The sequence below is a fragment of the Filicampus tigris genome, chromosome 19 (assembly GCF_054856515.1).
Source record: "Filicampus tigris isolate MCC_2025a chromosome 19, RoL_Ftig_1.0, whole genome shotgun sequence".
Taxonomy (NCBI): domain Eukaryota; kingdom Metazoa; phylum Chordata; class Actinopteri; order Syngnathiformes; family Syngnathidae; genus Filicampus; species Filicampus tigris.
In genome coordinates, this window is record NC_141235.1 from 5,489,292 (window position 1) to 5,515,735 (window position 26,444).

The window sequence follows — 26,444 nt, forward strand, 5'->3', positions numbered from 1 at the left end:
TTTGACTTTTGAAACAATCATTTTTATTAGCAGTCCCCAGAGGCAATGAGAAAAGGAAAAACAAAAAAAAGGAACAAAACAATGACTATTACAGTGAAGATGGTGGCTCAATCAAGGTAACAGAACAGAGGGCTTCAAACACACACCAAACACATTTATACATCTTTTTGAAAAGGAACAAAAAGGGATTTTGACTTAAATTTGGTGGGTTAGAGGGTCCCTCTGTTCCTCAAGAGAAAGTTCACTAGGACCAACACACGCCCGCACTCACTCATCAAAAGAAATCAGTTGTGACAAATGATTTTTCACAATCGGGTTAACCCCCGATTAGTAAAAGCCACGATTTTTGTATTTGTGATGGCAAAAAAAAAACCATCACAGTTGAATTAGAAGGCTTTTTTCGCTATGAATTCTGTACAGATTATATATTTGATATATTTATATATGTATGTACATATATAAACACACAGACTGCTCAGCACGGGTCCATTCGTCTGCTTTAATCATGCCACGAGGAAATTATAGCTAAAGACGGCCGGCACCTGTATTCCTCACAGAAAGTGAGGACTCTTCATTATGTACACCTCTGATGGGATCTACCATAAATATAACGCTTAGTTTTTCAGTAGCATTATTACATGAACATGTTAATTATTGCGGTTGCCTCGATGTGTCAATTGCACGCCTCAGTACAATCTAACACAAGGGGGGCTTTACAAGAGGAAACGCTCATTTTTTTGGTGGCATCATTGAACGTAAAAATGTTAATTATAGAGGCGGCCTTGATGTGCCAAGTTAAGACACTTCATTAGGTACACATAATGGAGTCTAACACAAGGGACTCAAAAAGATGTTTGTGGCATTATTAAATAAGCAATACGGAAATTATTACGGTTGGTTAATGCCTGTGTGCAATGAGGACAATTAAACAAGGGTTGTCATAAAAACAAACACTGAATGTTGTTAAATGAACGACTTGTTAATAATTACTGTGGGGACTGGTCAACTCCACTTGTGTGTCAATCAAAAATTAGCATTAGCATCAGCGTCATTAGGTACACCTGCAAAACCAGCACAAGGCCCATTATGGAAGGTAACACTCGATTTCGGTGATATTAAAAGAACGCAATGTTAATTATCGTGGCATTTGTAGGTCAAGCAAAATGAGCATTATTAACCAGCTAAAGATTTTTGGATAGAACGAGTACCTAATGAAAAGCAAAAGGCCATTGAGACGTGACGGGAACTTATATTTAAATACAGTAATGTAGACACACACACATATAGAGGAAGTGGATTGTTATAAGGCAATGATTAAAAGGGGAGCGGAGGAGATCAGGTTACAGTATTTATTTGATTCCATTGGTGTCTTGCTAGTATGGAGACCTCCTATATAACGGGATTGGATTCTATATAAAAAGCCATGTATTCGGGAGATGGTGCTTTAAACAGCCGTTAGTCAGTGCTAGTTAATACATACAGTCCTGTTGCATACATTATTCTTCACTATGTGTGTGTGCGCGTGTGTGTGTGTATATATATATACATACATCACTCTCCCTCCTCCTCCTCTTCTTCGTCCTCCTCCCTTGCAGTCGATTTGAGGCAGAGTGAAACTCTATTAACATCAGATTATCTCACACCCACACACATTTCCTCACACACTCACACGATGTAATCTGCCAGCTGTGGCGCTCCGCTGACAATGAGGAGTTTATTAGGTACGAAAAAAAAAAAAAAAAAAAAAAAATTAGGAGGGGAGGAGGAGGAAGTTGAGGGAAGGAGAAGATGGCGGCGTCGGCAGGGTCTAACTGAGGAGCTGGCGGATTTCCTTGTGCATGTGGCACAGGAAGTCCACGTAGGACGCGCCGCCACTCGCGCTCTTGTCCTCCATCAGGAAGTGTCGGAAGATGAGCTCCGAGCGGTCCTCCTGCTTCACTACCATCAGCTGTGAGAACAAAGTGGTGGTGGTGGTGGTGGTGGTGGTGGAGGTGGGGGCATTGTATGAATGAATAATATTAAATTGTGACTGACCTTCCAGTTTTAGAAATAAAAATGGAAATTCAGTAATACAGTGAATTAAGTCATATAAGCAAAAATAATATTAAATTGTGACTGACCTTCCAGTTTTAGAAATAAAAATGGAAATTCAGTAATACAGTGAATTAAGTCATATAAGCAACCCTACACGTACTTTTTACACTTTAGATATCGGAACCAGCAATAACCAAAATGAATTATCAAGCGTGCATACCCCTCAGATTTGATGAAAAATTACAAAAACAACGCAACATTGACAGGTACCAACAGTGCAATCTATAAGAGTCAAAAATACAACTGTTTCATGAAGCAAATTTTAAGTTTCATTTTCCCATCACCAAGAAAAACCCCAAATGCTTTGTAATGTTGTGGCATCATCCCTTTGATTAGCATTCGCATTTGACATTAGACAGAAATAGTACAACATCTCTAAATTGAGTTAGTCTTTGAAGGACACCTTGGAAATGACCAAAATCACCCTAAAATGGTCATGACTTCCTGACTTTTGATGAATAATCATAATCTGGTTGGTGCCACATGCTCAGGTTGTAAATCTAGTAATACTGTATGGTATAGAAATGACAAGGCAGCATACGTTTACCTTCATGTATCGTGACCGCTGCACTCTGAAGGAGTCGATCATCTCTCTAAGTCTTTGTGAGAAAGGATTATCCAAAACGGGCAGACACGTCTGAAACATTCAACAACAGAAAATATATAATTAAAATGAATAAATACAATCACCACTAACATGGCAAATATATATATAGATACGAGCGCCTAAAATTCATTTCACCGGGCTACAAATCTGGACACTTCACCAACAAGAAGAGAAATACTGTTCTCTAGAAGAGAACCTCAAAAATGAAAACACTGGCTTCGACCAGCATCCTCTCACCATTGTGGCGTCGATCTGGCCGAAACTGGACGTCCCAAAGATTTGGAGCAGCAGCTCCTGCTGCGCGTTGGCCCCCACCCACAGGAAGAGGTGCAGGCCCGTCTCCAGCAGGTACAGGCCGCCTTTGGATAGCCTCTCCTCCGATGCCCGCACCGCCATAGGCAACGAGCCGTTCTCCAGCTTCATCTATGAAACGGTAAAGTCCAGACCACTCTTATCAGATTTCTCTTAAAGTTTCAAGCAGGCCAGATACGGGAAATTACCAACAATCTATATTATCAAGAATCCTGCAACATTTGTTGGAGAAATTGATATTCAATATTTTTTTAAAAAGTGAGAATAATTCTTTTAGCATTTTTATTTTTAAGCTCACGCACTAATGACCCGACCCATCTGTCTGTTTGCCCACCCTTGGTTTAAAGTGATGGTGAGTTTATTCATGTATGTATTTATTTTTTTTTTTTTCAGCCTTACCAGCGGTAGCAGGCGCGGGTAGAAGAAGACGTGCGTCTCGGACACGTCCATGCAGCTGATGAGTTGTCGTAAGTACGCTCTGTCATCCAGCGACACGTCGGCGGCGGGCAGCAGCAAGTCGCTCTTCAGCACGCAGTTAAGGTAGACCGGCAGCAGCTTCATGCACTCGGGGAGGATCAACTGGAGGAGAAAAAAATCAAAAATAAATAATCAAGAGATTGCTGGTGAGGAAGCACGTAGGTCATTTTTGAACATTGTGGTCCATGTAGCTGTAAATAGTTTCATGTATCCCATGATGTTTAATAATAATAGCTTGGATTCATAATGATTCTTTTCAAGGGGACCAACGTTTTTTAACAATAACTAACGAAGAGGTTGAGTTTGGAGCACCATGTCGGCGGAGGAGTAGCTAGTGTTGACCACCAGCTTCTAGCTGGCTGGCTTGACAACAAACGGATAAATAATGAGCATGTCTATGTATCTCGAGTCAAAAACAATAAAATAGCTCATAGAAAAGTAGCGATTGCCTTTCTACGGCTTGCATCAAAGGCTATCTGGGTAAAATATCAGACTTTTCAAGAAGTTAAAAGGCAAACTGCAACGATGTTAGGCCAGTGCCGGTTGTTGCGTTTCCTTGCTCATGGTGGACATTTTAGGGTCGTACCTGACCAGCTGACGATGGACTGGCGCAGTTCTTGCGATAACAGGCTAGGATCTGTGCGCATTGGTTGACCAGGGTGTCCCTCACCGACTTCGTGGGGTTGTTCAGGATGCCGCGGAAAGCTGTGAAAACAGACAATCCCAATATGTGACAGCTGAAAAAAAAGAAGAAGAAATAAAGTTCTAGAGTGCGGGTCTCCTCACCATATTTGGAGAGGAAGTTGATGATGGTGTCCGTCTCGCAATTGCGGTACAGGTCGGACAGTTGGGAGCAGCAGTTGACGGCCATGTTGTGGACACGTAGGCGCCTTTGGCCGCCGCAGTTCGTGTACAACACGGCGCACTGCAGCGAGCAAACAAGTTTAGACCGGAAGAAACAATGTGCAGCTTCAACGGAAGAATTAGCACTCGCCTGCATGATCGCTCCGGTCTCTTCGCTGAGCTTGTCGTCGTGCTTGAACTCCACCGTGACCGCCTTGTCGCAGTCAAGACCGGCAAGCTCCACGTCAGTGGTGTTGCTCATGAAAAAGGAGCCAAAGAAGTCTGTCGCTCGAATTCCTAAGGAAGTAGAAGAAACGATGAAGGCAATCTCAGTGTTTTTTTGACAGTATATTTGCCAAAACTTGTTGCTGAAAAATGTTGCCATTTCTGTGCTCAAACCAATCATTCATCTAAAGGATAGCTTTGGCGCCATCTTGTGGATTCATGATGACAAAGAACTATGTTGAACTGAGCAGAGGAGCTTCATTTAGTCAGCCCATAACCCTGTCTAATAAGAACGTAGTGCTTTGCCGCTATCTTGTGGCATCAATAGGCAATTAAAATTTCTTAGAGGGCATGCCAATTACTCACATATTTTTATTCTCTGGAGGGTCAGTCCCTATCCCCTGCAAATAGTGAATATTTTTTGACTTGCTGTAAATAGAGACTCACCAGTGCTGGTTCGAACCCTCATGACAGCATCAAAGCCGATCGGCTTCCCGACATCTCGTCTCAGGTCGTTCAGGAACCTCTCTTGGTCCGACTGAGCCTGGAATGAAAGAAACTGTAAATGAAATCTACACGCGTCAATTGAATGTTGTATGCTAAACATTGTATGTTATAAGGTCTGAAGGAAATATTTCAGGATGAAGCCTGAAGAATGTCCGACCTGGAAGTAAGTGTACTTGTAGACTGAGCCTCCAGTGGAGACGGGGACCACGGCGAGTGTCGCCACGTCCACGTACTGGTTGGGGAAGAGGAAGAGGTCCACGCAGCAGCCCTGTGCCACGCACTCTTTGGCCAGTGTGTTGTAAAAGCCCACTTGAGGCTGAAACAGAGACTGAACAGGACACCGCCCGTGACATACAAAGACTACAAGGTGAAAACACGAGCCGGGAAGATTGTAATGTCTGCGTGACAATTAACATATCGTTTCATGGTATCTGGAAATAGGGAGGGCCATACATCCACATAGTACGTCAGGGAAAATATCTGATTTATTACCTTTTCCTTATCAGTGCCAATCAACTTCTTGTCTTCTCTGTTCTTGAGCTTGCCGGGGGCCTCAGCAATGGGCAACGAGGTGTGGAACACAAACAGCTTCCCCGCGCAGTCTGCCGCCTGAGGAATGTCATGCAGTTTTACACCCTCACAGCACAGAACCCCCAAGACGAAAATTACCTTGAGCGCTTCCAGTCCGGCCTGTATGACAGGTCCAAAGACCGTCTCAGTCTCTCGGGTGTCTGCAAACATCTCCGGGATGTGGTCCAGCAAACTATAAAACATAGAAGACGTTTGATCGAGTTGATCCTCGCCCTTCTTGCAATGCTTGAGCCCTGTACCAACAAGCAGCACTATTCGAATGAAAATCTGGTTTCCGAAAATCGCTCCATATCAACAAAATGCCCTCCGCTGCTGTCCTTTTGTTTCCTGTGAGGCCTTCCTCTTCTATTAAAAATGGAATTGACCCTAAACCACACACTGAACTGTACCACTTGGCGGAAACTCTGCGTTTGTGCGTCCCACCCACCTCTCAATGACCTGCCGGCTCTCCCCGACATTGACGAGGAAGCCGTCCAGCAGTGGCACGAACATTTCCGACACGTCCGACACCACCAGCATCTGAGGCTGGGCCAGGCTGGACTTGACGTTGTAGAAGTGCAGCACCTTGTTGTAGGTAACGAAACCAACTCGCACCACCGAATCTGCGTCTGGGTTCTCTCTGGAGAGGAGAAAAATGAGATTAAGATTTAATAACGATGTAACAGTGAACCGCTGCGAAATCGGTATTTGGTTCAAAATTTTTCTCTGATCTTCCAATCAGATGTCGAAAGGGTTTTATGGCTGTATTATTTGTGTATAAAAAATATCAACTTCTCGGAGGAATTCTACATGAATGTGATGCTGGTAAGATTTTTTCTTCCATGAGCACCTACCTGGGCAGCTGGTCCAGGAGCGTCTTGAGTTCTTGGCAGACGATGCCGACCATGCCGCTCTTGATGGCGTTGTAGGACACGTCGATGAGGAAGATGAAGGCTGGAGGCTGAGGAATCTTGTTGTTCTAAAACAAAATAGTAACAGTACGTGAGTAAAGTATTTTAGGATGCCGCAAGACCGGAGGACTCACTTTACAGTAGTCGACGGTGGCCAGGAACTCGTAGCTGCCCAGCGAAAGCTCTGGCCTGTCATAGAAGTCCACTCTCTTCCCAGTGTGGTCCAGATGCTGGAAGTAATGAGGAGGAACTGGAAACACAAACAAAGAACATCAATGGCTTGCATTAAAAGCAATAACATGCACAAACTCACCTTCGGTGACACAAGAGCAGAAGCCACACTGGAAGCGACGGCCCCCCTCGATGAATTGCATGTATGGACACATGTAGGCCTTGCAACGGTTGCAACGGATGGGACCTCCTTCACCGTGGTCCACCAGGTATGGAGGCATCTACATATAGTCAAACAGTTGCGCAGTGAGACGTTTTATTGCTGGACGAGTGATTTTGTGACATAAAATAAAATTGCCCACACCAACTTGCTCACTTAGACACACAGTCTTATTCGCACGCACACGTTCTCTTTTTTTACTCAAACAAAAAACATGAATCCCACTCCTGAACTTATCCAATTACTAAGGCTGGAGAGAGGATGGCTGACCTCATCCACCGGCAGCGTGGCGAGGGGCTTGATGACGGCGGCCAGCGGCACCTGAGACTGCTTGGCCATGTCTGCCGTGCAGGGCATGTTGTAGGCCGTACAGCGGATGAACCTGGGGCTGGCATTCCCTACAAACACACGCAAAAGATGAAACATTGTGGACGACATCTTTGAGGGATAGCAAGCTCAGGGGATGTTAGAGGTCTCACCCTGGTCTTTGACGTGGAAGTCGGTGGTGACCAGCGGTGGCGCTTGACCTCTGACGCCGGTGCTGAACGGCTCTGTGCTCTTGGCCCTGTCATCCTCGATGACTTGGATCTACAAGATGATCACAAAGGTTGAAGAAAAAAAAATACATGCATGAAACACACAACAGCAACTTTGAACAAACATGCCAAACCCTCTCGTATTTACTTTGCTCACTCACACATTCTAAAAAGACAACTCTCTTTCACTTACACGTCTCACTCAAGACTTTCTTAGATTCTCCCTCTCACACACTCATCCTCACATTTTTGCTCTCAGTCACTTAGCTTCCAAATACGCACAGTTAAGGGGGATGTCAATGCAAACTTTTTTTTTTTTCCAAGAATATGTTCTATGCCACTCCACTATTTCAAAACAGGGCATTCTGACAAATATCGCGGTTGTGGAATAAGTGTTAATCCACTCGTTTTTAGCCATCTTTGGGGGCGGCCATTTTGTCTTCTGTCGCCTGAAAATGACATCACAACTGCTCACAACGACCAATCACGGCTCAAATTCAGAAAATAGGTCAGCTGTGATTGGTCGTTGTGAGCACGAGTGATGTCATTTTCAGTGAACAGAAGAAAAAATGGCCGCCCCCAGAGATGGCTAAAAACGAGTCCATTTTGCTGCTTAACCTATATTCCACAAACGCAAAATTAATCAGAATGCCGTGTTTCAAGTCGTGGGCCTGCTGGGAACATATTCTTGAAAAAAATATCTTTGGGTTAACTCCCACTTTATGAATGTTGACACAACAAACAAAATTACATCCCCAGGAAAGAGGGTGAATCCTGCGGGCATGCAAGTCAAGACTAACATGCAGCAAATGGAGAGTAAGAGGGTGAGGGGGGCAGGAATCTTATCAGACCCTAAAAATAAAAGCATTTCTGAAAACCAAGCGATCCAAAACACTTAAAGCACTGCTGGTGCAAAGTCAAGCGGTGGTGGGGATGCGTTGGGAAAGCCAGCACTAGGACAAGTGGAAGAGCCACACGAGGACACTTACTGGGCTGGGAATAGCGTCTGGGTCTATTCTATGTCTTGATTTCTGCACGGTCGGCATGTCCGACGCTTGCTTTACATTCAAAAAGTTTGTCCGGCAACATTGTGCAAAACAGGACAACAATTAATTAACACCACAGATTGAAAGACAAAAAGAAAAGGAGCAGCAGTGTGAAGTTGCAAGAATTGTTGTTATTCCGACAGAAATCGGTCAGTAGAGCTGTTAGGAGATTACTGCTACTGTCGATCATGCGCGAGTACAGAGAAATAATACAGTGGCAAGAGAGTTTGCACGGATGTGAAAATGTGTTTTATGGCTTCTTACTGGGCTAGGGATGGCATCTGGGTCCAGTCTTTTCTGTGCAGGTGGGGCAGGGCCCAGTGTTGGTCCCGGAGCGCCGTAATTCGGTTGGCCAGGATAAGGGCCCGTGAAGGCGGGCTGAGGCCCTCTTACCTGCCCAAATGCACCTGAAGGGACAAATAAAGAAAGCAGATACGCTCTAGAGTACAGTATAGACGTGTACTGTTGTCCATTTATACACATTAAAAAAATAAAAAATAAAGCACCATGCCTCGAAACTACTTCTAAAAGATGCTTGAGAATCTGTAGTTGACTAAATGAACAGCCTCTGTCACTACAGCGTCTTTAAATCAATCTGCTCACCATTCTGCTGGGGAGGGTACCCTCCTGGCATACCAGGCTGTGGTGGGGGCATCTGCTGCTGCAGGGGTCCAGGAGGGCCGAGCGGGCCCTGTGGTCCTGGAGGCAAGTGGTTGCTCTGAGACATAGACGTGGGGGGCATCTGTGGTCTGGGAGGAAGGGGGCCTGAGGGGAAAGGGGGTTGATGCTGAGGCGGCAAGGGGCCCGGGTATTGGCCGGGGGGGGTGGACGTCGGCGGAGGAGGATACTGAGAGGAGGTGGGAGGAGGCGCTCTTGGAGGTAAGGAGCCCTGAGGGGCTGAGGAGAAGGCGGGCTGAGTCGGGGGGAAGGACTGCTGAGGCTGCGACATCGACGGGGAGGGAGCCTGAGCCGGCGGGGGACCCGAATACGGGGGAGGAGGAGCAAAGGATGGCTGATTGGATGGCGGAAGAGGAGCAGTGGAGGTGAACGGCTGTTGAGGAGTAGGAGGCAGAGAGGAATTGAATGACGGCTGGGAGTGTGGAGGGGGCCCTCCATAGTACTGTTGAGAAGCAGCAGGTGGCGCCTGGGTGGGAGCGGATGACGCAGGGGGCAGAGATTGCGCGTGGGTGGCGGGAGGTGCGGCTGAGAAGGAACTACTGACGGGAGGCTGGGAGCTGTGAGGTGGTGCTGAGGAGACACACACGGCAACGTGTCAATCAACAAAGACACTATTAAAATAAGGATAGTTTCATGTTTCCACATCAAAACTGTGCTTTTTTTGTGATTATAAATTTGCTTTGGGGCAATAAAACCGACTTTTTAAAAAACATATTGTCCTTGTAAAAGTACAACTTTATATTTTAACTTCATGAGTTTTTCATGAAATTACACTAAAGTATACAAACTATTTCACATGTTTATCAATCACGCAAATCAATGCATTTTTCACCTAAAAGCATGACTTTTGTAAAAATTACATGAAAAATTATGACTTTCAATAAAAATATCTGACCCTTTCCTCCCACATGAAATTATGACTTCGCTATCATTCTTACTTCCCCCCACATAAAATTACAAAAATTTCACCTTCTCCCTTCATAGATTTTTGAAAATGTTCACAAAAAAATAACTCCGTCATATTAACACTTATATTTACTACTTATATTTTCATGCTCGTTATGCAACTTTTTTGTTGTTTTCATAAAATTGTTTACATGTACACTTTGTAAATTTCAACTTTCATGAAAAATTATGACTTTTTCCTCAAACTCCCATCCTTCTGCTCGTATTTTCACTTTTTTTCCCCATATAAAATTACGAGGGTTTTTTGGCGTCGTATTTCTTTCTGTTGTAAAAATAAACAAGAAAAAATATTAAGTTTGGAAAAAAAAACTTTAGGAGGAGAAAAAAATCTGGCTAGGCTGAGGTGCAGTGTGTTGTTGAAGCACAGATAAGCGTTAGTACCGTATCCGGGCCCGGCGGCATTAGGCGGCCCAGAGTTAATGTGAATGCCACTTATTTGACTAGTGACATGTTGCACTGTGGGCGGGGGTCCATAATTTTGAGGGTAGGAAGTAGGCTGCCCCGACAGATTGGCCGCTCCTTGGTTGTATGACTGGGACGCAACTGGCCTGGAAACCACAAAAAACATAATCCTTAGAACATTATCGCCTTTTTTTTTTCATAAATACTACTGAAATGAGAGAATAGAATCTACTCCAGTACCTTGGGGGCGCCTGTGTCATAGGTGGGGGTCCATTCTGCATGTCACCCTGATGATGACCACCATATTGATTGTACGCTTGAGGAGCCGACACAGGTGGTGGACCGGAAGTGGGAGGAGCCCTGCTGTGACCTGAAAGATAGTTACATATTCCATTCAGTATTAAAAAAAAAAATCCCCTTAAGTCTGCTATTGTGGAGCGAATGACGGAAAAAAACGTGCACCTGCCAGTAAGGCGAGGAGTGGATGAGGGCAAAGTTAGAAGAGCGAGAGGAAGGCGTTACCTAGGTCAAGAGGAGAGGAGAGCTCTGAGACGGGGTTGGCTGGTGCAGCCTTAGAGGGGAAGGTGGTGAAAGATGAATAACCTGAAATACAAGAGAGGAAAGATGGGAAAAAGTTTGGTAATGAAGGGAAGACATGACGGGGTGAAAGTATCAAGCCATCTGAAGGCAGCTCAGATTGTGATTAGTGTGTTAGGAGACACTGAACCAAGTTACTGGTGTGAAAGCGTCAAAGCGCAACCATGCATTATAATGAATCAATCACTTTAATCATCCAACTATGATTTTTTTTCATCTCGAAATTACAACATATCAGTAAAATTGTGACTTTTGTTATTTTTTACTTTTTATTTTAGATTTTATCTTATGTCATTTTTGTCATGTTTCCCCCCCCGCTAATTCATCCTCAGGAAAATGAAAATTTCTCATCACAAAATTCAGATTTTTCTTCTCATAAAATGTATTTTTCCTTACAAAATATCTTGATATTTTGACTTTCCCCTTACTGGTTTCACTTTTTCCTTGTCAGATTAAAATGAAAGGTTTTTCAAAAAATAATTAAAAAGAACGTATCATGATATTTTACTTTATAAATCTCTTGTCATAACATAACTTTAGGCATATAAAATCATTTTTCCATAAAATGTTCAAACAAATTTCCCCTCAAAAAATAACAACTACCGTAACTCTTAGTTTTCTCTTAGTTTAGTTTTCTCTGTGGCCCGAACACATCTTCACAAATCACAAATGTTTTACCGTGTGGTGGCACTCCAGGCTGGTATGCTGACACAGGGCCATTGTAAGGTGCGTAGGTCGGCGGGTATCCGCCGTCCAAGGGTGCAAAACCGGGCTGCCCGTAACCAGGCTGAGGCTGGCCGTAAGGAGAGGCCATGGGAGTATGCTGGTTTACATTCATCTTCAGTTCATCCCTAAATCTGGTCAACATGAGGACATCATCATTAGCTGTTTGGTACTAAATGGATGGCAGTTTTGATAAAACACCGTTCTACTACCTCCAAACTGACTTAGCATAAGATGCTAATATTTACAAGTTCACTGACAACACCTTTATTTGCTTTGACTTGGACACACACACCCTGAACTGCATGCAATTCCCATTTCCCCGCCAAACAAAACCACTGTGGCATTAAGTTTGAATACAAAACATGTATATAAGAGCTGCATCAGTGATATGCCCAATAATTGAAATTAACTCCAACATATTGTCGATATTTACTCCGTTACCACTCACAGATAATGCGTCAATGAGGTAAATATAATCATGTCTGACAATCATTCACACTAATTCACATTTTAGAGTTCAATAATCATAACATGTATGATGGAGCCAAGAATCAAACCACGAACATAGCATTGTGAGAGATGTGCTAACCAACGGTTGACAACACTTTATTCAACCTAAAACATATAAATTACTATTATGTTGCTCAGAAGAACACTATTTTTTATTAAATTGAAATGAGTCCACTTAATCAAAAACATAACTACTAACTTTATGGCCGCATGTTCATTACACTATCTACAATGTCAATCAGTTGGCAATCAAATGTGCTCGAGTTGCGGACGTTTAGGCATTTTAACGAGAGGACTAACTTTTACAACAGAGTATCATCTATCAAGACAAACACGGGATAAACGAGCGCGCTTTTAAATAATTCAACTACGACGAGAAACACAATCGCCGTGTTGCTCTATTTTAGCGTGTCGGGGCCTGTAGCGAGTGACACAATTGCGACACTTGAGGGGGTGTAAAACTAAAATCACGATATCGATCCGTGTTAAATCATTGACAAGTGAAGTGGTTGATACTGTAAACCCAATGTGGCGTTAATTGAAAAAGCTACCCAGGCTTCCAGCGTGCTGGCTTTACTGCCGCATTACTGCTAACTCGCTAGCCGGGCTAACTTTACCGAACCGCAGCCACAACAAACACAACACAACACAAGACATAAAACACAGACTTTAACTGGCAACGACCGGGGTACAAAGTACAACTCTGTTGACTCAACAAAAGTCCAAAGTGATGTGTTCGGGAGGGTGGGTGGCTAACTTGTGCTATTCGGCCAAGTCGCCCGTGACAGCGGCGTTTCAATCAGCTGTGTGCATACCACCACCGGAGCTAGCACGTTAGCATGCTCGCTAAAGCTAAGTGACAGCCAGTTTCTTACACTAGCTACTTTAGCCAATGCTAATTAGCATTAGCATGCTAACATGACCAAAAAGAGCCGGACGTGGATGTCACGCTCACATATTTGACCGTTTTTTCAAAACCTACCTCCAATGTGTTGTGAATAGTAAGGCGTCACTGTGCTCGTGGTGAACCGTAAGTCGGTTAAGCGACGGGGGCTTAAAAGGAAAAATGGATGTCGTCCCCGAGTGTTTCTCCCTAATCCCTTCTTGGAGTGAGAAGCGGACATTCAGCGGAACTGCTGCAGCGGTATGCCACGTCCACATCCGCTCTGCGCGAAGCAACTTCCGCCTCCAGGTACCAATTTCATTCAAACATCTTATTCACAGTTGGCAAAAGTATTCACAGATTCACTAAAGTACAGATTATTGTGTAAAAGTAACGGTAATAAATTGGAAACTTTGAAAAAAAAATAAAATAAAATAATTTTTTTTTTTTAATTTTTTATGTACCAGTAATGGGAAGCAATAAAGTACAAATTCTCTCTCACTTACTTAGCGTACTTAGCTATAGATATCTCAGGTATCTGTACTTTGAGTGTTTATTTTTCTGAAAACTTTTCCTTTACCTACTTACTGTAGTTCCACAAATAGTCAATGTCCTTTTGTCAATCTCTGCGGATGACAAAACGATGTAAAAAAAAAAAAAACATGAATAGAGAGAGATTAGAACAGCATTAAAGACAATGGCAACAGATTCAAATATGGAAGATATTCACATCCATGACCCTATTCAAGAAAATTATTTGACGCTGTCCGCTCCAAGAATATACATAGTGGTGTCTTAGTGACCTTATTTACGATTTTTTAGAGCACAGGTGTCAAACTCCAGTCCTCGAGGGCGGTATTCTGCATGTTTTAGATGTTTCTCTCTTCCAACACACCTGATTCAGATGATCAGATCATAAGCAAGCTCTGCAGAGCCTGATAACAATCCCGATCATTTGAATCGGCTTTGTTGCAGGAGGGAAACATCTAAAACATGCAGGATAGTTGCCCCCGAGGACCGGAGTTTTGATACCTGTGTTTTAGAGATACTTTGTGTCATTCGGCCAATTTACAGCATAATTAATTACTGAGGAAGCCCAGATTAAACCCACCCCTACCCGGACCCACTCTTGCTGAGCCCCCCCACCCAGCTTGTGTGTGCGTGGGTGAGAAGGGTTATTTCTAGATGGTGTATGAGCAAGCATCTCCACAGAGAGTGACACGGCATGTGTTGAATAGAAGGGTATGATGAAGGCACACACACTTGCAAACACGCACACACACACGCCCACACACGCACACACACACACACACACACCATGTAAGTGCCTGCCCTCCAACTAAGCATTCCCGTGGAAGCAGATGCAAGCCAGCCGGGCCCCAACGCCTGTTCTCCCTCACTTGGGCTGTGTGCCGTTGGACACTCGCAGAGTGTGAGCAAGTGAAGACCCTCAAACACACACACATACATTGAAGGAGACCCGGAGCATCGATGGTGGCGGAGGAGATCGTGGTCTCCCTTTCCGGGGGCTCCCCGTGGGGATTCAGGCTCCAGGGAGGAAGGGAGCAGCAGAAGCCTCTACAGGTGGCAAAGGTATGGCACCGCCGTCCATTTTAGATGCACTACTTAAGATGGTGGTCATTTGTTGCATTGTGATGGCCGCTCTCGACTTTGTAATATTGTGAGCCTGATGGCATAATTGCCAAAGTCATTTTTATTGTACTGTCACAATATCAATAAAAAATATCAATGTGTTTGCTAAAAAAAAAAAAAAAAAAGTGTTTCTTTTCCTTTTCGTCGTGTCTGTGTAGATCCATTTCATGGCAAGGTTGAATCAAGGCAACTTTGTTGAATTTGTTGTGCTTTGTTCATGTTTTCTGAAAACAGTTCCAGTCTCGCCACAAAAAAAAAAAGCAAATGTGTTTTTAAATAAGAAAAATAGCACTCTATAATAATGTACTTTCTACAACCATACAATAATGGTATAATTAAATAAAAAGTAAAAAAACAGTTTTTGCTTCAGTTCAATGGACATTGTGTGCGCTTTGGCCATACCTGGGAATGGTCACAGATCCTCAGTATGCTGCAGTAATATTAGTCATTCTTCACAGAGGCTAAAGAATATACGCTTGAGAGCCCTGTTATATCTGTCTAAATATGTTGCTCAGCCATCTGTGTTCAAATATCTGTTACTTAAAGCAGCACCATTGCTATTCGTTAGGCTGCTTATGGCGTTTTGAATTTGTTAGCATTAAACTAAGCGGACTTGCCTAAGGCAAAGCTAGGTAGTTGTTTTAAATACACAATGTGTAATTCTCTCTGTTTTATGTTGAGTTAGTTGCTAGTAAACCTCAACCGGGAGTGACAAACAACTTGAAGCTTCTCTCTTTTTAGAATATTTTTTAGAATACATTTTTGCTCGCAAGTCAAAGTAAAAAAAATCATTGATGGCTCGAATCCCGAAAAACTCGTAAAGCAGCTGACCTCAAGGCTCCACTGTATAAATATACCATTGATTCATTTCTTCAGATTGTTCAGAGTTGCTTACAAACTTTGTTGTTCTAATGAGGCCGTTTTCACAACATTGTGATGTAGCAAAACAATACGTTGTGATAAAGTTACATGACAGTTTAAACTAATCATAAAAGCTATTTTCTTTGTTTGTGTCTTCTGGTGATGTTCTCAAGGTGCAAGGGTGTTGATTTGTCATTTCAGCCACATGCAGCGAGTCAAAATAGCATCCGTCCTCGATTCGGCGCCCCGTATAGACACACTATTAATGTGACTAGGACCTACGAGACTATGTACCAGCCAGTTATTCTCAAAGAGACTGCAAAATAAATAAATAAATAAATAAATAATGAAGTGCTCCTCAACACAACTCGCTATCCTATCAAAGGAACACCGTGCGCCTGTGTGATTCATTCACAGGTTTATGGGACACAAAACAGTGTGACACGTCAGATACGGATTCAAGTTTCAAACTGAGGCACGTAGTCGTTGTTCGACCTTAGATAGTGAACGTGCTTTAGATTTTATACAATCATGCTATTCTGAAAATGTCGTTTAATCATCCAAAGGCTTTTTGTGTTGTCTGTAATAAGAACATTTGGATTGTGACCTTGCTCCCGCCTTCTGACGCTAAGGCTCTGTGTGTGTGAATCCAGCTGTTAATATGTGTGTGTGTGTGTGTGTGTGTGTGTGTGTGGTGGTGGGGGGTGGGGGGTGTTGGCACATACCTCAGATAAGCCTGGTCAGGGAATGGTGGCTCACAGAGCTGCAGGATAAGAATAGCCTCTTTAAGAGGGGCTGGAAGCCTGTCATGGAAAAAATGCCTCCTGTTCAAACACACAAAGATAAAGGCACATCATACACACGCAAACCACATAAACATTTTCTTGTATTTAGCCCCTTTACTCATGTTACTTTCTGTGTTTCTTTCAATTTCTCCCACAAGGGCTTTATTCTGGGTATGTGGGCGACATATGGTGAATGACAGGCACGCCCCCACTTTGGTCCAGACGGGTGATGCAGCTGTTCAAACCCACTCTTTTATTATGCTCACATGTGCCGCGTGCCAATAGATTGTCGGGCTCTGTGTGTGCATGTGTGTATATGTGCAAAATTGGAAAATTTTGAGTTGGAGTTGTCCTCGCACGTCAGCCTTGCTGATAAAGGCAAAAATCCTGGGAACATTCTCATCATCGCACCTACTGGATAAGATGCATGTAAGTGTGTGTGGACAGATAGAGCGCCGAGTTATTCTGATGCACAGTCACATATTTTAATAGTGTGAATGACAGGACAGATCACATATTAACTCTCCTGTTATGCACTGGGTTAAAGTGACCCTCATCGTGAACTCAAGAGAATTTATTTCCAAACATAATTGCTGAAAACGTGCAAAGATTGAGAACTATGTAGTACTCAGTTGTGGAGATATAGAGTTAAACTGTTTTTCACCATTGCAGTATTTCAGATTTTTGGGGTGTGGCTAAAATGGTGCCACGTGACACCAGGGACATGGTGGCCATCGGGAATTTCGGGAGAAATATTAATGCACCCCGTCGACGAACAATTATCGCTGCACGTCGGCCGCCGTCAGGAGTTTGTGGTATATTTACGGTTTAAACTATTGATACAGAAAATTATACATTTTTTATATGGACATCAATTACTTAGTCCCTTAAAGTAAAATTTCTTTTATGTTTCTTGGAGAGTCAACAGCATGATGGTTTTGACTGTACTGTGCTTAATTTCCTACGTGCAGGTACGCCGTCGCAGCAAAGCGTGCAGGGCGGGGCTGAAGGAGCACGACGAACTGGTTGCTATCGGCGACCACGCATGCGCCGAGCTCAGCCACGCCCAGGCCATGATCCTCATCGATAATGAGAATTCCACGCTGCACCTGAGGGTCAAACGGCCCCCGCTGTACCCGGCCCGCTGCTCACCTCCGCTTCTCTCGGTGAGCTCCTTTATCAAACCCGGTGGTGTTACCTCGCCGCCGGACAGCGAGGCCTACTATGGCGAGACGGACAGCGATGCCGACACGCGCTCGCAGGCGCAGCGCCGCCAGCGCCGCACGCCTCCTCACGCCCGCTCACCCGCTCGCTACGACAACCACGGGGAGGAGGAGGAGACGTCTGAGATGAGTGGGTAAGGAAGTAAGGACAGCAGGATCATAGTCAAAGTCAGACACAGTCCAAAACAGCACCCTAAGAATTGATAGTGTAATCTTTTTTAAAAATTTTTTTAAATCACTACTTTTTGCCACTTGTTGCAAGGCAGAATTCATGGGGCACAATCATTTATGACTCAAAGAATAATATCATATAAAAATGATGCACAAAGTCATGCTTTTTAAAGATTACCCCTTGTTGCTAGGCAGAGTCCATGGGGCACAGTCTATCCTGCCCCAAAGATAATTTTAATTCACATAAATGTGCACAATAATCATGCTTAATATCCTGTTTCTTTGGTGCTGAGGGCTCTGCTGCCAAATATTTCAGAAGCATAGTCAAAGCAGGGGCGGAGCCAAAACGTGGCTAATGGGTGGGCCTGGAAAAATCAGGGTGGGCCTGAATATTTCTCTCACTGAGCACAATCCTCCTGTTTCGACACATTGTATATTCAAATAAAATGACAAACTGGAATGAAGTTCAGATCATCCTTGGACAACCACAATTAAGCTATTCTTAATATTCAATAAAATAAAAAAACACAACGAAACACGAATTCAAAAATAATTGAATAATAATTTACAAAAAATGTAAAAGTATATATTTTTTCATGAATCTCACGGGGTGGGCAATCTGACAATCTGGGTGGGCCTGTGCACACCCAGGCCCACCCGTGCCTCCGCTTCTGAGTCAAAGTCAGACACTCAGACCAAAAACTGCACTGCAAGTTGTTACTATGCAAAGCACATGGGGCACAAGTGTTTATGCCCCAAAAGCCAATTTGAAAAAGATGCATACAATCATATTTTTTGAAACATTTTCCACTTGTTTCACTTCATAAAACCTGCTTATTTATTTACATTCTGTTTTATTCTAAGTTTAGATTTATATTCTACAATACAATGCTACTTGTATTTGATTTATTAAAAAAAGAAAATAATTCAATGCATTTCATTTCATTTGTGAACTTACTTGGTCTGTCCTGAAGCTATGAGAGTGCTAACGACGCAGCGGGAGGACCAATGCAGGGCCAGTGGCACGGCGTCCCACATAAGGACTTCATCTACCAGCCCCCCCAGCTGGGGTGGACCACGCCGACCCGCAGCATCACCCCGCACACTCTCACCCCGACCCCGGAGCGGGCCCTGGCGGAGGCCGAGGGTGAGGGAGACAGCGGTTTCCAGGACGCGGGGGCCTGCGTGGGGGTCGCCGCCTGCCCGCCATTGGTGTCTCCCGAGCGGGCCAAGGAGGCCCTGATGCTGGGGTCCGGGAGTCAGCTGGTGCCCATGGTGGGACCCCAGCAGGGCCCCATGAGCGAGGAGCTGACCGCCACCTACAAGGACAAAGCACGACAAGCTAGTGAGTACATATGCCAAACCTGTTTTAAATTGGCCTTCACACAGTTATTACTTAACAATTAAATGTATTAAACACAGATTAATTAGATTCAACGTATTGTTTTAAAATATGGTTTCAAGCCAGGGTTTAGGTATCAAGTTGGGGTTTATAGCCTGTTAGGGTTTTGGCTTCATTAGGGTTTCAATGCCAGGTGTGAGCGTGTATGAGTGTTGACCCCTGGTGGAGACCCAATATAAAGAAGGGAAATTATTATTGTTTATAGAATTTTGTCGACTTTTCTCTTTATCTGAAGAACTTTACACTTTGGATTACATGCAAAAAACAAACAAACCCCAAACTTAAAAAGATTTAGACTTTTTTTTTTTTTTTTTTAGTCTTGGCCATTTTTTTTCTCTCAACATTTTTTTTTCAGATATAAGAAAACCAAATAAATCACACAATCGGAGTGTTTTTTTCTTCTTTTTTAAAATCTTTATTTTTTAACTTAAGAAATATAAAATGTGGTTGAGTTTTTGTAAGTTGTGGTAGAAAAACAACCGCCGTTTAAGGTATTCCTTTGATTTTTTTTACTTTTAGCATTTTGGTCATTTTATTTACTTTTACTTTGTATGGAGAGATTTTTTTCTATTATATCATCATTTTGTTTTGTTAGAGTCTTGGTCACTTTATTTGGATAAAAGACAAATTATATGTTGTTTTATGAAATAGTTTTGCTCTTTTTAAATTTTGAGTTTTATTTTTATTTTTTTTACTTTTAAAGTCTTTTTTTAAAACATTTGTTTGGATCAAATAAAAATTAAATACAATACCGGTAATTGAATTATTTTCCCCTAAATTTAGCATTTGACTTAAGAAGTATAAAATGTTATAACAATAGCGGCTGACAAAAAACACATTCAAACATTGAAACAAATATGGCAAGAGAGTTAAAAACTCAATTCTCAACTGGTATTAAAAAAAGAGGGTGAAACTATTGTGAACCACACTAAATGTGATGTTGTCACTGCCTTCCAGTGGCCATTCACTGTAGTTTCAGCATGACGTCAAACTCTATTCCAAGCCTGAGTGATTTTGTGGTAGTATGCTAAGCTTTCTTTACATCACTAAATATATTTATAGAATCACATCTACAGGCCACATGAATGCACCATACACTATACATCGTAAATATGCATTATTTTGATTACATTTGGGATGTTTAGGTGTACAATCAGAGTGATAAACCTCACCTCTAGGCGGTAATGTTGTGACAGTTGATAGATGTGACTTCATGTGTAATAAAATGTTGCATGTATATGACGTACTGTAGGCAAGGGTAAAATGTCACACGAGGCGTTCAGGGACACGCCATTTCTCATGTTACACATTTAGATGGCTATGTTGTAGGTAGGATTTGTCCATATAAAAAAAAATGTTGCTATGTACTGTAAAGTGTATCTAACAAAAAAAAGGGTTTCTGAAGTACGAGTAGTATTAAACCTAAGTCATGCAAAAAATCTCGTTTTGGCTCACATCTCCTAGCGTACTGTATTATATTCCCGTTGCCACACATGCCCAATGATGACATCGCTCCCGAAATATTTCCTGGTGAGGTGGTCTCCTGGTTCTATGTGAGTGTGTGTGTGACAGGTGTTTAATGCGGGTCAGGCAGACAGGAATAGTGGCTTGACATCATGCGTTGCTTTGGGTGGCGGGACGGAGACAACAAAAGGTCTTTAACACTGAGCGAGAGGGAGCAGCCACGAAGTGTCTCGGAGTAGCACAGTGCGCAAGTGCGTGTATGTGTGTGTGTGTGTGTGTACATGAGCGCTGTAGGAGGGCCTGGTGGAGCACACACAAGCATAAAATTAGTCTCAAAAGATGAGGGATCCGACATCTCATTCAGCAGGTGGACACACAAGCCGACAGACAGGTAAGACAAAAATGGCTAATTGGAGGAAATGCAAATAATTATTACCACACTGTTCAAGTTGAATATTATGTCCTTATTATGGTGAATGCAGCACCTTCTTAACAATGACCATTCATAAAATATTAAGATCAATGTTTTATTATTTTATTTTATTTTGAAGTTATCACTCTTTTGATTTCATGTTCATATTTAGAGCTTTCAGGATACATCTTACTCAGCTCCCAAAATAGAACTAAATTGTCATATTGATTAAATAAGCACCCATGTATAATTGTGTTGCTGTACATATCTCAAATTTGTTTTATTGAAAAAAAACATATATTATATTTTTAAAATGGAAATCAAATGATTTTTGTGAATACATATATATATATATATATATATATATATATACACACACAATTTTTCTTGACCATTTTATCTGTATACAAAGAACATTTCATTTTTTAAAAGTCATAATATTTGAGGACTTTTTTCATTTCTTCCCATTTTTTTTACTTTTATCAATTTTTGTTTATAGTATCTGAAGAACAATTCTTTCAGATGAAAAACAAATCACAAAGTACAGTTTTTCTGTTTTTATCTTTTTTTGTCCAATTTTGAAAAGAAAACAAACAAAAATTTAGAAACACTTTCTTTCATTGATCAGCAACAATATTAGGATTTTGGGGGTTTTGTGTTTTACTTATTTATTGTAATATTTTTGCTTGTAATCCATGTTAGACGAGCAAATGTTATCATAGTTTTAAATAGTGTCCGACTCAACGGGGGTTCATATTATACAAAGGGGACAAAACAGCATCTGTGTATAGAATAGACCCTGTGATCTAACCATCCTGGACCGTGTGGCTCATCGTTGGAGAGCAGCAGGAATTCTTTTTTCTAAATCCACAACACATACGTCTGTCTGTCATCGCTAATCTTCACTGTCACCTAACATCCCTAGTACAAATACTTATATCAAAAAAAGAGTCTCTCTGGTTAAAGTAAAAGTACTGATGCAACTTTTGCACTTAAGTCAAAGTAAAAATGGAAAGACACTGAAATATACTTGGGTACAAAATAAGAAGTAAAAATACATTTTCACTGTCAGTTATATATATATACACCTCTTTTGATACCTAAGTAGTGTAAATTGATTTTTTGAACCAAGAGCTCGCTTGCTGCTACCATATATTTGCTAATGTGAACTAAGTAACAAAAAAATGCTACATTAGCTAATGATAGCAACTGAGAAATACACCTTACTTGTATGTTTTTCTCATATCAGACAATCATTGAATACCAGAAGCTATACTCCCTGATTGATGTTCTTCCATTTAATTGCTGTCCATTTGTTCCACCTAATAAGACACCGATTTCCAACTTATTAATGTCATGTAGTCATCCATAGAGGTTGAAAAAAGTAACAAGGCTATTATGACAAAGTAAGGAGTAGAAAGTAATGATATTTGTGCTCAAATATTTGAGAGCAAATACTCATGTAAAGTGTATTTAAGTACAGTAACAAAGTATTTGTACTTTTGATTACTGCTTTTTTCCTGTCCTGACCTTATTTTCGCTTTGTTCTTACACAGAGCTGCAGCGCGGGGAGAGTTTAGTGGAGAAGCAAGTGAAAGAAGCTCGCACCAAATGCCGCTCCATCGCCTCACTATTGACCGATGCTCCCAACCCAAACTCCAAGGGGGTGCTTATGTTCAAGAAGCGGCGGCAGAGAGCCAAGAAGTACACGCTGACCTGCTTCGGCAAGGTTGACGACGACCAAGGGGGCGAAAGCACTGAGGGGGAGACAGAGGAGGAAGGCGGGAGCTCCATCCAGAGCTCCGAAGTGGACGAGGAGGGTTTCTCGGCCTCCTTTGACCCCACGTGGGATAGCGGTTACTTAGACTTGCTGGACAGGAGGAGTGCCGCCTGCCCGCCTGCCACACCGACAGCTGGCAATCACAGCCCCGGGCTTGATAGCTTGAGCTTTGTGGCACCCGTCAATCAAATTCCAAGCTTGGAGGTGTTCGGGCTGGAGACCATGAAGCAACCGGACGGTGCAATGTCTTCAGCTCAGGATGTGCCTCTTGTCAATGGGGGTCCAATCGCCATAAGCCAGGCCAGTGTTACATTAAGCCCGCCCCCTTTGACACCCCCTCTTAATCAAAACGGTCCACATGTCAATCTTAGTCCGAGTCCAAACCTTGACCATAATTTAAGTCCTGCTGCTCTCAATCGCACGGCTCGCCCATTCACTCCCGGCCCTGCGACGCCCCGCTCGTCGGTGACCTCTGTGATGTTCCGCCCTCCCCAGCCCAAACCGGCAGCAGCCGTCTCCATGGTGACCATTGCGCCTGCTCACTGTCCGGCAATGGACGGGAGGAGAGCGGTGTCCAGCACCTCACTCTACATCCCGCCGCGCAACAATGGCGTTGCTCCCTCGGCCGGTTCTTCAGCCCTCTCGCCCCCCTCGTCTTTGTGCCCCTCCGGCCTCGTCACTCCTCAAGTTTCCCCAGCCCACCCTGCTCAACCCTTCTCCCCCCCACAGCCATTTCACTCCCCTCCTTCCTTTCATCTGCCTCCCTCCCCTGAAGTGTCTCCAACCCCCCAGGTCCAAGTCTCCACGGTTCCTCCAACTCAGCTTCCCCCAGCCGCCCATCGCTGCATCCCCGCTGCCATGACTACTGCATCGACCCCTCAAACCTCAGCCTCGGATTCACTGGCTACTCGCGAGCAGCGCATCTCTGTGCCAGCTGCACGCACCGGCATCCTGCATGACGCCCGCGGTCGCAGCAACAAAAAGCCGATGTTCAGTGCCATCCGGAGCAAAGATGTGTCTCCCAACCCTGCCTTGATGTCCATGGTGCAAAACATGGATGACCGCTTTGTGAGAACAGCGGGCGCAGAGTCAGGTGTTGTAACCGGCGGTGAGGCCGGCCATGAGTCCGGGCCTGAGGACGACTGGATGCGGCTGGGGGCGGAGGCTTGCAACTTCATGCAGGCTCAGCGGGGATCCAGGCCGCCACCTGTGGCCCCGAAACCGCACACCCCTCAGGCACCTCAGCTGTCAGGGAAAGGGGGTCAACTGTTTGCCCGCCGACAGAACCGCATGGATCGCTATGTTGTCGAGCGGAGTCCCTCTGTCACCCCGGCACCGTTCTCTCCTTCCCAAACCAGGGAGCCGTCACCCACACCGTCCCTCCCGGCCACCTGGAAGTACTCTTCCAACATCCGTGCCCCTCCTCCCATCAGTTACAATCCTCTTCTGTCACCCTCGTGCCCTCCCAAAGCCCAAAAGAAGGCGGAGGGGACAAAGTCCGGGCTGGCTGGATCCAAAGCAAAGAAAGCTGCCAAAAAACAGGTGGATGTCATGAACCATCAGCCATACCAGCTCAATTCATCTCTGTTCACCTATGGTGGTCCACAGGACTCCCCTGCCTGTCAGCAGCAGGGAGTTGGTCCTCAGAAGACGGCACGAGTGTATGAGGTGAAACGCTTTTCCACACCCCCTCCGAAGGCCACCAGTCCCACCCTGAAGGTGATCGCACCCCGATCAGCCACGACGCTCGGAGAACCACTGTGGCGTTCCGACATTGCCTCCCCGCCACCCCAAACCGCCTCGCACCCTCAAATGCCTCCCACTCCATACCAATCGCAATGGTCCCCGGGACCTCTTTCTCCTCCACCGCCCCCTGCCCCCACAACTCCGCTCCCTCAGCTTCCCACCTTCGCATCGCCTCCAGATGCAGTCCAGTCCCCCTCGTTCTCCCATGGCCAGCCCCAACAAGCTGACAGGCAGTTTAAAAGCGCTCCAGATCTGAGCCCTCTCGGACCCCCTGGGGCCAACCGGCAGGCGTCCACCGGCAGCCAGTACAGCAGGGTTCCCAGACCCAGATTCAGCACCTCCAACCTGGGCCTACAGCCTGGCGTGTGGCGTCCCGGCTCCACCGCGCACTAAGCTCGCACATTCTAGTCTGGACTTTTAATTTAAAAGGAAGTCCACGTGTTTTGAGTTTGGTAACATTGTTATTCATGTCTGTGGACACGTGTTTTATCTGAAGAGCTGTTTGGACTGGCAACAAGATAAAAAATGGGAACTACTTTCTTTCTTTAAGGCGGGGGCAAGGGGGGCGGGATATGCTTTGATTTGGCCATCTTGATGCAGTTTGTTAAAATTTAAAGGCAACACAGTGGTTTAACAAATGTACCGTAGAGAGATTAAAAGATTATCTGATTAGAAAGGCAATGGAAAGACGTTGAATAAAGTGTGGAGGATGTGGGAAATGACGGATTTTAGTTGTGGATCAGAAGGTAGATGAAATACGAGAAGATCCAATGAAGTCTTATGAACTTCATGTTGTCGGAGCATTCAAAGTAGAAGCACCAAGAGATCCAACCTTTTGCGCCTTGCTTGTAATTATCCAAACACACGCTATTGTGTTTTTTTTCTTCCTTTCTAATATTGTGAAACATAGAGGTGAAGGCTTTGCTTTCTGTTAGAGAGGTGGGGGCCTGGAGTCTAATTAGCTCTATGTGCAACAAGAGGCGGACATTGTGTCTTTTTTTGTTTCTAGTCCACCGAGACAAGGCGGCTAAATAAAAATAGAAATGACTCACCGAAACTGTCGCTCTCTTTCTTCCTTTATCACCTACGTCAGCGCCCACGTTCACACCGGCTCCTCGTCCCCAAACCAGTTCAGCTCTTTCTCACATAGGTGCATATAGGTGCATACTTCATTTACTTCAAATAACAGTTTTAATTGTCCTTCAATGCCCATCAATTTGGGCCTTGAGGATTTTTTTTCCAGGTCCACCACATGGGGGCAGTGTGAGACTGTTCAGACACTTGGACCTCACTGGTTCTGGCCAGACACAAGCCGCTTGTGGCCTTTGGCACAGAAGCTCGGATCCACTGTTTATTAGGGCCCGAGCACAGAGGAGACAAAATATTCTCATCTGGCACCAGTGTGTCCAATTGACACCGTCTGGCGCGTATCCATCATCACAGATTTCACGGAAATCAACGGAGAACCTATGTTGTGAATGGAGAAGCTGGGGATGCTAGACGGACGGATGCCAGTTGTGAAAGCTGTGAGTTTTCATCACAGAGTGAGAGCATTTTTGATTATTTCCCACTGAAAGATGAAATTCGCCTTGGAGTATTATAAAACAGCAGCATCTGGTACTGGATACTGAACACAAAATCTACACAAACTCCGATTTTGACCACA

At 43.9% G+C, this 26,444-nt stretch overlaps 3 protein-coding genes across 11 annotated transcripts in view; 1 reads left to right on the forward strand and 2 right to left on the reverse strand.

Moving 5' to 3' along the window:
* On the reverse strand, window positions 1–16,602 carry sec24c (SEC24 homolog C, COPII coat complex component). Of its 5 annotated transcripts, none has more exons than XM_086016542.1 (25): window positions 16,521–16,602; window positions 11,841–12,019; window positions 11,088–11,168; window positions 10,806–10,935; window positions 10,545–10,711; window positions 9,123–9,767; window positions 8,784–8,926; window positions 8,463–8,531; window positions 7,417–7,525; window positions 7,208–7,335; window positions 6,860–6,998; window positions 6,681–6,796; window positions 6,490–6,614; window positions 6,084–6,275; window positions 5,735–5,828; window positions 5,558–5,674; window positions 5,223–5,393; window positions 5,006–5,102; window positions 4,485–4,630; window positions 4,277–4,415; window positions 4,077–4,195; window positions 3,413–3,592; window positions 2,939–3,124; window positions 2,642–2,731; window positions 1–1,948 (listed from the first exon to the last, which is right to left on the reverse strand). In XM_086016542.1, the coding sequence occupies exons 2-25, from the start codon at window positions 11,998–12,000 to the stop codon at window positions 1,808–1,810; spliced, it is 3,684 nt and encodes a 1,227-aa protein (XP_085872668.1). In that variant the 5' UTR covers window positions 12,001–12,019; window positions 16,521–16,602; the 3' UTR covers window positions 1–1,807. The 5 variants fall into 5 exon arrangements, with proteins under 5 accessions (XP_085872668.1, XP_085872665.1, XP_085872667.1 ...); XM_086016539.1 differs by lacking the exon at window positions 16,521–16,602 and adding an exon at window positions 13,381–13,583; XM_086016541.1 differs by lacking the exons at window positions 11,088–11,168; window positions 16,521–16,602 and adding an exon at window positions 13,381–13,583.
* LOC147129100 (synaptopodin 2-like protein) lies at window positions 13,485–25,835 on the forward strand. Of its 3 annotated transcripts, none has more exons than XM_086016545.1 (5): window positions 13,485–13,590; window positions 14,640–14,874; window positions 17,552–17,937; window positions 18,949–19,319; window positions 22,809–25,835. In XM_086016545.1, exons 2-5 carry the CDS (start codon window positions 14,773–14,775, stop codon window positions 25,169–25,171), a joined length of 3,222 nt encoding a protein of 1,073 aa, XP_085872671.1. In that variant the 5' UTR covers window positions 13,485–13,590; window positions 14,640–14,772; the 3' UTR covers window positions 25,172–25,835. The 3 variants fall into 3 exon arrangements, with proteins under 3 accessions (XP_085872671.1, XP_085872672.1, XP_085872670.1); XM_086016546.1 differs by having other exon boundaries at window positions 13,513–13,590; window positions 14,757–14,874; XM_086016544.1 differs by lacking the exons at window positions 13,485–13,590; window positions 14,640–14,874 and adding an exon at window positions 16,872–17,009.
* Window positions 17,731–26,444, reverse strand: part of dusp3a (dual specificity phosphatase 3a) — a 162,788-nt gene continuing 154,074 nt past the window's right edge. Inside the window, exons 13-14 of one of the 3 annotated variants that reach the window (XR_015082556.1) lie at window positions 18,933–19,293; window positions 17,731–17,924 (exon numbers count right to left, since the gene is read on the reverse strand). The gene's annotated coding sequence lies outside the window, so the exon portion shown is untranslated. The remainder of the gene's footprint in view (window positions 17,925–18,932; window positions 19,294–26,444) is intronic. The other 2 variants (XR_015082557.1, XR_015082558.1) reach the window with 2 other exon arrangements.

Bases quoted from the DNA above. Each gene is read 5' to 3' on its own strand.
- LOC147129100 (XM_086016544.1), top strand. From the start codon at position 16,887: ATGTGTGTATATGTGCAAAATTGGAAAATTTTGAGTTGGAGTTGTCCT. The intron at 17,938-18,948 runs GTAAGGAAGTAA...TCTGTCCTGAAG, and splicing joins GAGACGTCTGAGATGAGTGG to CTATGAGAGTGCTAACGACG. The intron at 19,320-22,808 runs GTGAGTACATAT...GTTCTTACACAG, and splicing joins GGACAAAGCACGACAAGCTA to AGCTGCAGCGCGGGGAGAGT.
- sec24c (XM_086016539.1), bottom strand. From the start codon at position 13,559: ATGTGGACGTGGCATACCGCTGCAGCAGTTCCGCTGAATGTCCGCTTC. The intron at 6,999-7,207 runs GTCAGCCATCCT...GACTATATGTAG, and splicing joins CCACGCTGCCGGTGGATGAG to ATGCCTCCATACCTGGTGGA. The intron at 4,196-4,276 runs GTGAGGAGACCC...CTGTTTTCACAG, and splicing joins CAACTTCCTCTCCAAATATG to CTTTCCGCGGCATCCTGAAC.